The sequence below is a fragment of the Hermetia illucens genome, chromosome 2 (genome assembly GCF_905115235.1).
Source record: "Hermetia illucens chromosome 2, iHerIll2.2.curated.20191125, whole genome shotgun sequence".
In the NCBI taxonomy this organism is placed as follows: Eukaryota; Metazoa; Arthropoda; class Insecta; order Diptera; family Stratiomyidae; genus Hermetia; species Hermetia illucens.
This window is the reverse complement of record NC_051850.1, coordinates 144,881,969-144,896,091: the sequence shown is the minus strand read 5'-3', so window position 1 is coordinate 144,896,091 and position 14,123 is coordinate 144,881,969. Positions and strand designations below refer to the sequence as shown.

At 41.0% G+C, this 14,123-nt stretch overlaps 3 protein-coding genes across 3 annotated transcripts; 2 read left to right on the top strand and 1 right to left on the bottom strand.

Annotated features, from left to right (window-relative positions):
- The first annotated feature begins 71 nt into the window (after positions 1-71).
- Positions 72-5,761, top strand: LOC119647458 (cancer-related nucleoside-triphosphatase). The gene is made up of 3 exons (XM_038048390.1): positions 72-247; positions 307-472; positions 5,358-5,761. The coding sequence occupies exons 1-3, from the start codon at positions 217-219 to the stop codon at positions 5,740-5,742; spliced, it is 582 nt and encodes a 193-aa protein (XP_037904318.1). The 5' UTR covers positions 72-216; the 3' UTR covers positions 5,743-5,761.
- On the bottom strand, positions 5,759-11,368 carry LOC119647456 (DNA-directed RNA polymerase III subunit RPC5). Its single transcript, XM_038048387.1, has 6 exons — positions 11,210-11,368; positions 10,939-11,154; positions 6,513-7,113; positions 6,379-6,449; positions 6,181-6,321; positions 5,759-6,115 (listed from the first exon to the last, which is right to left on the bottom strand). Exons 1-6 carry the CDS (start codon positions 11,240-11,242, stop codon positions 5,816-5,818), a joined length of 1,362 nt encoding a protein of 453 aa, XP_037904315.1. The 5' UTR covers positions 11,243-11,368; the 3' UTR covers positions 5,759-5,815.
- LOC119647457 (phosphatidylinositol N-acetylglucosaminyltransferase subunit C) lies at positions 11,367-12,486 on the top strand. The gene is made up of 2 exons (XM_038048388.1): positions 11,367-11,522; positions 11,585-12,486. Exon 2 carries the CDS (start codon positions 11,589-11,591, stop codon positions 12,426-12,428), a length of 840 nt encoding a protein of 279 aa, XP_037904316.1. The 5' UTR covers positions 11,367-11,522; positions 11,585-11,588; the 3' UTR covers positions 12,429-12,486.
- The last annotated feature ends 1,637 nt before the right edge of the window (positions 12,487-14,123 follow it).

The following is a 14,123-nucleotide window of genomic DNA, read 5'->3' as shown; positions in this document are numbered from 1 at the left end:
AAACGATGCCAAGGGCACTTGCTAACCAGCATGGCCAGCACGGAAAACATCGAAAGGGTAACCATAGCGAATGTAAGCAATCTGTCAAAATTAGCAAATTGACGCTGTCGCCTCCAAGAAGATTTAAACAATCATCAACGGAAGCGGATGCAGCAAAAACCGTTTATAATCAACTTTAGTGACGTTTCTTTAGACGACCTTTGAAGTTGCATTAGAATGAGCGTTATTCTAATAACCGGATTGCCAGGTATGTATGTGGTTTTCCACTTCCGTAAATTATATGTGAAACTCAAAATTACTACATAGGCGTCGGGAAGACAACGATTGTAAAACGTCTCTGCGAAGACTTGCAGAAAATTCCAATCGCATATGATGGCTTTTATACTGAAGAGGTTCGAGATGGGATGGGTTGCAGGTCGGGATTCGACATTATGACATTCGACGGCCAAAGGAGTCCACTGGCAAGAGTGGGGTAAGTAAACTCAGTTTTGTTTAGAATCTTTATCACCACGCAAAAATCAATATAATTACTGAAATGTCCAACAATTTCACTCGGAACTTAGTTTTCTAGCCACGACGTAATACTCACTTTCCTTGAAATGAAATAGAATAAAAAAATCGATGAAAAATTAGAGTAATAAAAGGTGCAAATCTAACTCTACTCGTTACTTTTATTAATATTGCAATAAATACAATATAGAATACACCTCCCTCTCTTTTTAGGAGCTATAGATCGAGTTTGGCCATAGGCCTTAAGAAGAATTCGCTTTTATTCGTCACGATTGTGCGATAGCATCCTCCAATTTGAACAACTTAACAGCAACAGTTTCGAGACTTCCCAAATTGTCCAATTTTTATTTGCATTCTTGCTTCCAGAAGGCATCTGGGGACCTTCTACATGTTTCTGGAGTAACATAAAAGCAGAGGCTTCCAACTCTAAGGGCATCGTATTCGCCACCTGTTATCCTCTCACACTGACCCCATATTGGCTTGAGAACTTGTCGTTCGAAGACGTTTACAACACATTTCGTTGTCAAAGCACAAGACAGGCTAAACTAACATTTCGTGTATCGCCAATTATTATCCGAGTTGTCACAATCTCGGCAGACGCCCGATTTTTCCTAATACTAGCACTAAGGTCCAGACATTTAGGCTCGGACGATCCTACCTACTCATAAGGTAAAGGGGTTTTGGTGGTGGTGGCCGGTGGTACGTCGAGAATTCCGGGCAATATCGAAAACGTATGCAGAATGGTATATCAAGCTGTGTGAGGGTCCCAGGGCATCTAGGGATTAGATACAATACCTGTAGCTGACAATATTTTAGAAACTACAACGCACCTTCTCGAGACGCCAAATTTCTTTGATTTCTCGAGCCAATGACTCATAGTTCACCTTCTTCTCCACGTATTTAGGTTCAATGTTGTTATTATGGGGGATGGCAACATCGATAATATAAGCGGAGCGATCCGTCTTGTCAACTAAGCCGTCAGGCTTGTGTGGTATGTGGCGATCAATTAGAACTTGCCAGGCCCAATACGTGCTGTAAGCATTGCCTGCGGCTCATAGCGTTAATCCAAACATGTTTCCATAATCAGCTCATGCTTGTGTGCCAGGTTTTGGTGAACCATCTTACATACAGCATCGTGCCTGTTCGTGTATTGCACCGGGGCCAAACAGTGCAGCGAGAAATGAGATGACAACGTTTCTAACGTCAAACCACACATTCTGTACTGATCGTTCTTCACCGGTTCTTTCACTAGCAGCTTTTTATAAGCTCTGGTGGCTTCTACGCCGACATGAATGACAAACATAAATTCCTTCGTTTCAGCAAAGACCGCCACACTGCCATCTGTTCGACAAATACAAATCGGCTACCAAAAGCAATTAACCTGTTTCACATTCATTTCTTTCGACTTCCATTCATCGATCCACTCTTTGTCTGACTTCGCCCCACTCAGAGGATTGAAAGATCGATCTTTAAAGGTTAAGTTTACCTAACAAACAGCCGCATGCAAGGGACTCTCCGCATTTAAAAATAAGCTCGTAACGATTCGACTTGGCGGTGGTATTGTGTCGCCACGTCAACTCCGATATCACGGGGCAGATTCATCCGCTCCACGGCAGAATTTGGATGATACATTCGGAATTTGTACATAGTAGTCCGTATCCGCGGCTGGACGTTTTCCAAATCGTTTTTCATCCACGGCAAAATTCCGAGTGCATCTTCCCCGAGAGATGCCATTTCAGCACCAGCTTTACACGTCGCAGGAATTCGGACAGCACAGTATGCTTCAGATCCCCAATGCGAGCATGGGTTACTTACAGAATTTCTAGGTACTTGTAGATATCTGTCTCGGTCATAGCTATGTCCGGCTTGATCGCGATGATCTTTGCGGATGGCTTGAATTCGACACTTGTCTAATTCAAATTCCATCCGAATATCACTTCTAAATATATCTACTCTTCGTAACAGACGTCCGTACCAGCATACAGCTTGAGATCATCTAAGTATATCAAGTATATCAGCTTGCACTTATTGCGAATCCATGTTCTCTCTCTCATTCAGTAGCCATGAAACGGGGTTCAGTACCATGCAAAACTAAAGGGGACACAACGAATTCTCCTGAAAAAATGCTCCTCCGTAAACGGATGAGCTCTGGTGTGTTAATACCCTCAGATGAATGCACTGATAAAGTGGTCCATGACTGCCGTCCAAAAACTATTAGTTGCTTGGCCTACAACTACCGAGTCGATAATGAGTTGCTCTTTGCAACCCCTTGACCCGACTCGGCAATCCTTTTGCTCTTCGGAAAGAATATTATTGGTCTCAAGGTGCGCATTGTCCCTTTCACTGATAGTGGACGTTATGAATTTGTTAAGAGGGGGTAAGTAAGTAATCTGTATTGTGTCTACGAGGTCCTGCACCGTGTCCTTGTTATGAAATGGAAATTTCTCCGACCTACCTGTTACCGAGTCGAGTGATCGCAGATTCCTCGCATTGAAACGCCATGTTATTTACATAGCATGCTGGTCAGTCCACATGGTAGGACAGCGTGATGAGGTAAGTAAATTAGTCTGAACAAATAAAATACCTGTATGCACGCTAAATACTGGAACCCTAACTGAAAAGACCGATGAACTCGAAAGAGCCCTTTGGAGAAAGTTCATTGATATCTGCAAGAAACCCGGTGGTCTGGTGCCAAAAGCTGCGACATAGAACTCGAAAGCAGTAAAAATGGTTGTAAACTTTTCTATTTTGGTAGTTCCAGAAGGTTTCCGTGATGCCTGGCTCATGAATAATAATAATAATAATCGTTGGCGCAACAATCCATATTGGATCAGGGCTTTGAAGTGTGGTAGAGCACTTCATTCAAGACCGTGACGGTACACTACAGTACACTGTAGGAGGCAATGTGGTCAGCATTGTGCTCGCCCGAGATTATTACTCTGATTTGACTCAGGTACTCATTCATAGCTGAGTCGGCTGGTAAACGACGTCGAATCACGATACAAATCTCACTGCCACCAATGAGATTCGAACCGCGACCTTCCGTACGACAGCTTTGTGCTCTAACCACTCAGCTATCCGGACAAGACTCAAGAAGCTCATCATTATATCAACTGATCACACTATTCACTTCTTCATCGCGTACGCACCAGACGAAAGGTCGACATGATGCCGAGAAATATGCGATCACCAAGCCAGGTATGCGGTTCATCAGCCGAGATACCTGGCTTTGGAATAACGATGTTGAAACAAAGGTTCCTGAAAAGAAACGCCACTATCACAAGTTTGTCAACGATAAAACACTGGCCAATTGGCAAATTTACAAGAATTTCAACCGGGAAGTATATAAAACGATTGCTTTCACCCGAACGGTCCATTACAAAGATCTTTACGATAAACGAGGCACTCGGGATGGAGAGAGAGATCTATATCGATTTGTCAAATGCCGGCACGAGAGCACATAGGATGTCGAACACTTCACGATATTTGGAGGAAGCAATAAAACGAATGTAATTTTGGAAAGCAACAAAACCTGACGACATCGCATCTGAGTTCTGGAAAGCAAAGAACTGGGACCCAACATTGCGCCTCAGTGAATTTTTCAATCGGGTTTTTGAGGAAGGTAGAACACCATCTGACTGGCAACAAAGTACCACAATTCCATTATGAGAAAAGAGAAGTAGTCCAGTAGAATGTTCAAACTACTGTCCGATCCGTATTCGCATTCTTGACAACCATATTCGCGACATCGTTTAAATAACCGTAAATCAAGGTGGGTTTGTCAGGAACTGCGGAGCTACTGACGCAATACATGCTGCGCGGTTACTCATGGGGAAACACCGCAAGAAATATCGCCCCCTTTACATTGCATTTCTGGATTTGGAGAAAGCGTTTGACCGTGTGCCACATGACTCATCCCGTATGCTCTACCACACCTAGTACCGGAGGAACTTGTGCACTGGGCTCAATTGCTCTACCACGATTCGAAGAGTAAAGTTCGAGGTGTGGCGGATGTATCAAAACCACTTCGTGTCTCTGTCAGCGTTCATCAAGGAAGCGCCTTCTCACCACTTCTTTTTGTTCTTGTTATGGACACTGCCACACGGGACATCCAATGTCCAGCGTTCTATGCACTGCTTTATGCAGATGGTGTTTTCCTAGCGACTAGGCGCTGATCTCGAGCAACTTGTCCAAAAATGGAATGATCGCCTCCTGCTTGATACACTGGATGGGGATTTGGAAGACTCGCGACTACATTCAGATCAGGCCTTTGATAGAACAAAATGGCGCAATCGATCACGATGAGTCGACCCCGCTTGTGAACAGGAGAGGCTAAAAAAAAAAATATTGAAACGAAAGAAGATTTGTCAATTGTCCCCGTTTATGAAATTATCGAATTAGAATAGTGTGTAGTCAAGCACAAAACATAAAGGATGATATTTGTTACATTTTTGGCCGGTTTCGGGTCATTCATTGACTTGCCTGAATAATTCCACATCTCGAATCCAATAATGACGCTTTTAACGAATGTCGGACGAGATTTTTTAATGCGAAATTTAATAAAAACTCGTTTATACAAATCCAATTTCATTTTTAAAGCTTTAGAGAGTCGGAAACTCGCATTCAGACTGAACTATTGTACTTTAACATGACGACACTTTTACAAATGTGGGGCTATGCCACTCAACAAGAAATAGCCTATACAAAAAAAGTGAAAATTGATCAATACATGATTCCTTCCTTTTGTAAGTCAATTGTTGTTGACCTCCATTAAAAGTCAATATTGAAAACGTTGTACGTTTCTCACTTGGTAGTTCAAAAAATAACTACTTTTCCTTCCTTTACAGCGGTCTTGGTCCAGATACATCAAAAATGCCGAAGGTGGGGAGATATTCAGTGTTCATTAGTAACTTTGAAACGTTGGCACTGCCTATTTTCACTAAATCGTCCAGCACCTTAATCATTGATGAAATCGGTAAGATGGAACTTCTCAGCAATAATTTTGAAAGTGCCATAAAGGATTTTATAAAAAAACAAGAGGACAAAAACAATGAATCGTATTTAGTGGCAACCATACCTAGCCGCGGCCAATTTCCAGTAGTGGAGAAATTAAAATCGATAAAGGGAACAAAAACATTTATCGTCACCAAACAGAACAGAACGAATATTTACGACACGATCTTGCGAGCAGTTAAGAATATGGTCTCCCCGAAACCAAATAATAAGAAATGAATAAAGACATATTTTAATAAAAAAATTTCGATTTATTTTTGTCGTAGCGTCTATCAAAAACATAAAAACAATTCTACGGTTTTTCAATTTTCGGCTCACGTAGAGATCGCTTCCGCACTCGCTTCGGTGATTTCTCGTAATCCATTTCATTAAAGGCGTTCTCTCTCGCTCGCCACATCATCTCCTGTCGCTGTACCAAATCCGGGTACCGTGCTTCAAACGTGTGGTCAGGTGGTAGGAGCAACTCCCACTTTTTCTCCACATTGAGACGAGCTACAGACTGAAGTATTTCTGAGACCTCTTCATATGGCAATTGCGTCGAAATTATGACTTTCCGACGATTCAAATAGTCCTGTTTACTGAATTTGTATAACTACAATGGAAAAAGTCAGACAATATTAGAAAATGACACTAATTGCAATTTAATGATGAGCTTACTATGTAATCCCTAGCGCGAACCATCAGCTCATCAGGCACGCCATTCGTGTTAGATACGCTTTTTGGAGGATATAACACCTCTGATTGTGCTACCCAATTGCCGTGGAGTAGAACACCAACTAGTGGTAAGGTACGAAGTACCTGAAATAATTGAGTAAATAATGTACCAGCAAAATAATTTAATTTAAAGATGTCTACCTTTTCAGCCGTAATGTTTTTATCGCACGATTCCAAAATAGACATCAAACCAGCAAATGTGATCATTTTTGCTGCAAATAAAATTTTAAATTTACTCAAAGATTGGGGGAAAATAGGATAAAATAAGAACTCACTGTCTTTGAGTATAGTCTGGATCTGATCCGTTAACGCCAGGGTCTTAAGTTTAGATTTACTGATTACTTTACTGGGCAATATACTTTCAATATCTGCCTCCGATCTTTCATGTGAAAGTAATTTATCCAGATATTGTTCAGAGTTGAGTCCCAGCGCATGACCTGTTGATTCAGTGCGTGATGCGAATAGTTTTTGTTTCTCGAGTTCAGCTGTAGTGGAGTCTTTCGAACACCAAAGTGTTTCGCACCAAGGCTCTTCGGCTGATTTTTTTATGAAATAGTCATACGTCTTCTCGCGAGCCTTCTTCACTCGATCGTTATCGTTGCGTGAGAATTTCACTGTCACTTGCTGAACTTCTTCGTCGTCCATTTCATCATTAGCAGCTTTTTGTTCTGCCTTGGTGCGTTTGTCCTCTTTGTCAAAGTATGAAAAATTCGGTCGCAGTTGTAGCACTGATTTCAGAGTAGTCATGTGAACTTCGCCATCCTGCAGAATGCCCACTACATACTTGTTCACGTCGTCCAAGGATTTCGAACTAACGTAAGACAATTTATCCATAATACCACTTCGGAAGCTTGGTCGGTCTGCTTTGCTTGTCCCCTGGGAAAGAAATTAAGACTGTGTTAAGTTAATTACAATATTTTCCAATTGAATAAAGCTTTTCCAAATCCGAATGCTCTTGGAATTAATAAAAAGCCCCGGATCTGATAAGGAAAAAAGTAATTTTTATCTTAAGAACGATTTTTTTGGTATAATTTCTACGTAAAGCAACCAAACAGTTTCCAAGCATTTCGATGCCGTTTGAAAAAAAAAGTATTTGTCGTAGTTTGGAATAGGACTCTGTTTTGACGATAATCTAAGCATTCCATGTGAATTTCCTTTTTCAGAGGAATGTTTTCAAATTTGGTCACTGGCAATGAATGTGCCGGTGCATTGTCGCGGAGAAATACCAGTGGTGTTTTTTTCAATTTTCTGATTCAAATTGTCTACTAAAGCGACTTAGCAATCAGCAATGGTGGTTCTTCCTTATGGAGAAGAAGAGATTAAACCATTCAAGAAAAATTTATGAATTTTGAAATCTAAGCCTATACTATAGGCATTAAGTTCAGGAGAGTTCCCTGCATACCGTAACAGATGAAGAGGTAGGTATAAAGATCAATCCGGTCAACTTTCAAAGAGAACAGACAGACAACGAAAATGATTGAATAACTTGCATCACGTCGTGAAAATCATGATAGGAGCCGACATTCAGGTGTTCGCAAGGAAAAGACAGAAACTGTTGCTGGGACGGTTTGCCTGGCAAGAAAAGTACTTCCGCACCCCGAGCTAAAGATTCACACAGTGAAAACGATGCTCGAAAAAAATGTATTCTCACAAGACGCCAACATTTTACCATCGTCACTGATTGCAAAGCCTTCCCAATGAGACCATCGCGAATCAACATCGGCCTGCCGTCCTGCGAATTAAGCCACCGATAAAACAGCGTGAGGAATGCACTGGCCCGCCGCGCATTAAATGGTGGCGATTTCGTGAGAAAAAAGAAGAAATGAATTCACGCGATTACCAACCAGTACGAATGCGGAAGAGTCGTGGAATCAAATGAAAGACACAATCCACAAAGCGGACTCTGCAACCCTCGAGGTCACCAAGCCAGGTACACTAACCGGGATACTTGGCTTTGGAATGACGATGTTGAAATGAAGGTCCGTGAAAAGAAACGCCTCTATCACAAGTTTCTCGATGATAAAACGCTCGCAAATTTTTCAAATTTATAAGAATGCCAACCGGTAAGCAAAGAAAGCGGTCGCTGTCACCCGAGCGGACCATGAGAAAAATCTTTACGGTAAACTGAACACTCGGGATAACGAGAGCGATCTGTATCCAAGAGCCAAAACGAACGCACACAGGATATCGAACACTTCTGTTGCGTTGATAACAAGAACGGTACTTTGCTTACCAACCGTCAAGCCGCGATGGATAGATGACGAGAATATTTTGAGCAGATTTCAACTGAAGAATTTGCTCATCCTCCACTTCCAAAATCATTGCCGGCATTAAGAGCAGTTCCGCCTATCAGTGCAACTGAAGTCTAGGAGGAATGAAATCGACGACATCGCATCTGCGCTCTGGAAAGTGAAGAGCTGGCACCCACCACTGTGGCTGAGTGAATTCTTTAATCGAGTTATTCAGGAAGGTAGAACGCCATCTGACTGGCAAGAAAGTACCACAGTTCCAATATGGAAAAAGAAAGGAAGTCCAGCAGAATTTTCAAATTACCGTCCAATCCGGTTGCTTTCCCATACCATGAAGATTTTTGAACGCATTCTTGACAACGGTATTCGCAACGTCATTGAAATAACCGTAAATCAAGCCGGAGAAGTACCGAAACACCGGGAGAAGCATCGCCCTCTGTACATTGCATTTCTAGATCTGGAGAAAGCGTTTGATCCTGTGCCACACCAACTCATCTGATATTCACTATGACAAAACTTAGTGCCAGAAGAACTTGTGCGCTGAGTTCAATTGCTCTACCACGATACGAAAAGTAAAGAAGTGTGGCGGGTGTATCAAGATTGCTTCGTATCTCTGTTGGTGTTCATCAAGGAAGCACCTTCTCACCACTCCTCTTTGTGCTTGTTATGGATACTGTCACAAGGAATATCCAACGTCCAGTGCCCTATACACTGCTTTATGCAGATGATGTATTCCTACGTCTAATAGCAAAAATGATCTCGAGCAACTTGTTCAAAAACGGAATGATCGCCTCATGAAACAAGGTCTCAGATTGAATCTGAATAAAACTGAATTTTTAACGACCGATTCCCCCCGAAACAGGCACAATCACTGTCAGCGGCAATGACCTGTCCAGAACTGAACGATTTAAATAAAAATAATATGAAATTGCTTCACGCACTAACGCACCGATGAAGTGGCGTTCCACAACTAGTGTTCTTTGTGATCGACGTACCAACGAACGTCTAAAATCTAAAATTTACCACAATGTCGTTCTCTATGGTTCTGAGTGTTGGCCGACTATTAAAGACAATCAACCGCGTCTTGCTGTAATGGAGACGAAGATGTTAAGTTAGACCAGTGGTGTGGCACATTTTGATCACATCCGAGATGAGGATATCCGCGATCGATATGGGGTTACACCGATCGTGAAAAAAACTGCAAGAGAGGCGTCTTCGATGGCATGGCCACGTAATTCGCGCCAACGAGAATTCTCTCGCCAAGATTGGTCTGAACATCGGCGTTGATGATCAACGACCAAAAGGCCGGCCGAAACAACGGTGGCTTGATACGCTGGATAGAGATTTACCAGCCTGGCGGTTGCATCCAGATCAGGCATTTGATAGAGGCAAATGGCGAAATCGATCACGACGAGCCGACCCCGCTGGTGAACGGGACAAAGGCTGGAGAAAAAAAAGAAGATTCCTTTTGGTTGAAAATACATCTGAAAATATATGGTAAGAATATGAAAGTCATATTCGATTCTAAAAATGAGTAGCCAGTGTATATACCGCGACGGGTCCAAGCCGCATTTCGAGTCTTTTACTTTTTACATCGCGCCTTTCTCTTCAAAACGTCTGCTTTATATGGATATGTTACACAGCATCGTTTTGTTAGCGGCAAAAAAACCAAAAATTTTTTGATTGTGGTTCATTCTAAACAGGATTTTATGCTGATTGAAACCCCGATTTTTTTTTTCTTGGGTGGCTCAGTGACCCGAAATCATGGAAAACCCGAAGAAGCTCTAGGGGAACTGATGTTTCCAGAAAAATTGGCACAGGGAATGCTTGTATTGCGACATCTAACATAAACTAAGGGAACCGGTGTCGAAAGAAAGGAAACTTAGCTAATCTAAGCTAGCTTTACCTTGTGGTGATATACTTTTTAATAGGAAAGATTTCAATAGACATCAATTCTTCTCCATGTAATCCATTTATCTCAACACCAAAATTGTATTCTTCTGCTCTAATGTTATATTAGGGTGCCCCTGTATCTAACTAAGCTAAAAAAAACTTACAAGCACAAATCGCTGATGCGAGACGCTCTTTTATTACAGAGTCTTCTCCCCATCATAAATTTTCCATGTATGCTTGCTCATTAAAGAAAATTGCACATATTGATTCGATCTTACAAGCTTCAATGGATAGATTACACATTAAGAAAACGAACATTATGCTGGATATTCCATGCAATAAAGCCCGTTTTCCTAACAAGTACCTTAATCTTAGAAATATTGGTACGGAAGAGTCGGAGAACATGGGCTTTTTGTCAAGTCCCGGGGAGCATTCCTAGTGAACAACGGATTTATAACGCCTTTCAACTTAATTTCGGAAAAGTTAAGTAAAAAATATATTAAAATTGTAACTTACAGAAGCTAAAAAGATACGAAAAAGTGAAAACGAGTACACCAACCTTTCCATCTGCTGCCATTGCAAGCTGCTCTCCTTTGAAGCTGTCATAGAATTTCGAATCTGTGTCCAAGGCGAAATCTATTTTCACTTCCTGGTTCATCGGTTTCACACAACAATTCAATACCCGGGCCGTATCGAAATTCGTTTGGTTTGTCTTGCTAGGGTACTGAAAAATGCACACGTTGTCCTGCAACCCTTTTGCCAGGAACACTGGAATCTGCATTGAATAATGTAATGAGTATCCCACAGTGTTTAGAATTTGATAATTTTACCTCTTCGACGACACAATCCTCTTCGTCCTCCATTATTCGACCGTTGATATAGCACTAGATTAAACTCGTGCTCGAGATTTGAACACTTACCACTTTACGCCGAGACGGATCGTGCTTACATGTCTAATGTCACTTTCAACTTTGACGTTTCTCCAGTTCATTCGCCGCTTGTCAGCTGTTCGCATGTGACCAACGAACAGCGGAATCAAAACAGACAACGACCTTTTGACAATCAGCTGATCCAATTCTGTTTATGTTGGAGGCTGGTGAGGAAGTTTTCGTTCCGGGGATTATTTCCCATGTATTGAACACAGTAAGTGCTCATTTGTAGGTAATCAATATATTTCATTGATGAAACCTTCTTAATTGTTCCAGCAAAATGACACATGAAAGGCAGTGGAGAAAGAATTTATACGAACAGCATGACTTTGGTGACAACTACACGGACCCCTCCCTCTTCCTAAAGGACTTGCAGAAAAATAAAAATGTGAAAATCTTCACATTCAAGGAAGCTGTCCGGGGAGCAACTAGATTAACGAATCAAATATCTTGCATTTGCGCCTTTCTTATTGTCTTCTACTACATGTACACGGAAAACGTGACACCCACTAAGTTCCTTCTGGCCACAAGTCTCACCGTTCTTATCGGATACTTTCTCTATACTGGGCGCAACTTCCGTCTCAATGTGCTCCTTGAAGACTCAAAGACTTTGCTGACTGTTTTAGTGTTTGGATATATGCTTTCTCCGCTTCTACATACGCTCACCGATGCAATTAGCACTGACACGATTTTCTCAATGACATTCTTTGTGATGTTTCTGCATCTAATCTACTTTGACTACGGATTGAAAGCCGCTATCGTCTCAAAAGCAATTTCCTTGAATGCTGCAATATTTGGTTCAGTTTGTTTAGCATCCAGATTGGCTTCGTCATATCATGCTTTTGTGTTATTGGTCGTGTCTGCAGGATTTTTTGTCTTGTTTCCGATATTTACTAATAAGTTTTGGAACCCAATTATGATTATTCCGCTAGTGAGTATTTGCTCTTTTTGTCTCTATCATATTTCAATCCCTGTCGTAACAACTTATGTCGTTATTTTGATTTTCGTGAATCTAGTGTGCCCATATATTTTTGTAGTGAAGCAGAAACACAAAAATAATATTAATGGGCCCTGGGACGAAGCAATCGTTAAAGAAACTAACTGTGATTTAATAAATTGAACACTATTATATAGTCAATATGTAGGTTTATGAGAAATAATATAATCATAAAGAAATATTCATCATTTGATTCTTTTAATAGAAAACCAAGAAAGTGTGTTGGAATCATGAATTTCTCACTTAAATTTAGTTTCCTAATTATAACCAATGGCAATGGAACATATCAAGTTTTACAGTCAGGAGATTATAGAGATTGGACCAATGGATGCCAATTTACCTCCGTGATTTTCCTTTAAGAATTAATTGGAATTCAACCAAATTGTATTTGGACATTGTATTAGTCACAACCCGAACAACTTTGAAACTTTTTTCAAAAAGTTTAAGCTAAAAATGAAAGAGTTACACCACAATAAAACTATGTAGCTTGGTCCTACTAGGAGCAAGCTACCTAGTTTTATTTAGAAGAACTACAAGCATCGGAACGATAACTATTTTACACCACAATGTTTTGCTGGAATGTGAAAAACGCGTTCCCAAAAAAAATTGTTTGAAAAATTGCTTTCAGGATATGAATATATTTTTCACTCTTCGTACAAAGGACTGACGCCAAGTACTCCTAAATACATACACTATCTACATAACGCTACCAGATTTCGTAAGGGCAGAAAACGACAACTTCCTGGGCGGTAGCCGCTGAGCTTGAACGCGACAATCGCTCCCTTCTACGTCTGAAATCTAAAGGGCCACGAATTTCGCTTTGAGCAACTTATTCTGGGATAACTAGGCTAACGACCTATGCAATAAAAAGAGTCGATTCTGGAAGCCTCTTAATGCCATATCCCCCCTTAAGTAAGTGCAGCAATGGGAAAGCTAGCGTTATCATGGTGAATATAATATCATACTACTCCAAACCGTTTGCATATGCATATGCGTATCATGGCGACTACTGGCCACCTTTCTTACCTTTCATTTACATTTTGATCCTCCGTTATCTTTCCTCGAGCGGGTCCCAGAAACTCAGCTGCCTCTGCAGATTCGCAGCATATGCATCATTTTGTTCGCTTTGTCCTGTAACGAGCTGACGAAAAGGTAATTTGCTTATATGCTGTGTTGTGGTAACCTCAACGCCACAAGGAAAGATATTAAGAAACTGTGGACCTCTTATCCATGGTGGAGACCGTGCAAGTACTAAGAGCGACCAGCTAGGACAACTATAGAGAGTAGTTCCCAGAGTAGCGAGGAGAGTTATGGTTCTGGTCTGGTGAGACAAAGAAACGTTGCTTCATGATTGAGCAGTTAGAGCAGCTGTGGAGAAGCTGCAGTGAAACGCAGTGGCCCAGGTGGAAAAATAACAATTTATTTAATGGCGCTCTGATTCAATACAAAACATACCGACATTTCATATGTATCTAATCCTCCTATGAGCAGTTTAATATCTTATTTGACAAGATTTCCGTCTAGAAGCATTTGTAGCAATGTTTATTATGTCTCTCCTTCTTATATTTTGTCGTAAGCGCTTCTACCAATTGAAATAAAAATTCTTGCATCTATATTTCTTCATCCATCCTTCTTCATATAAAATCCTAAATGCTTGGATCCCCCGGCTAAATCTAAGATATTGGAAAATACCTATAAATTGATAAACAAGAGGTAGCTTCCTCCAAGCTACAATTTTTAGTGTTAAATGTAAATATATTTTTCGGGAGCAACTTACCCCCTTCATCAGTACATATTCACTAATTAATTTTAAAAATG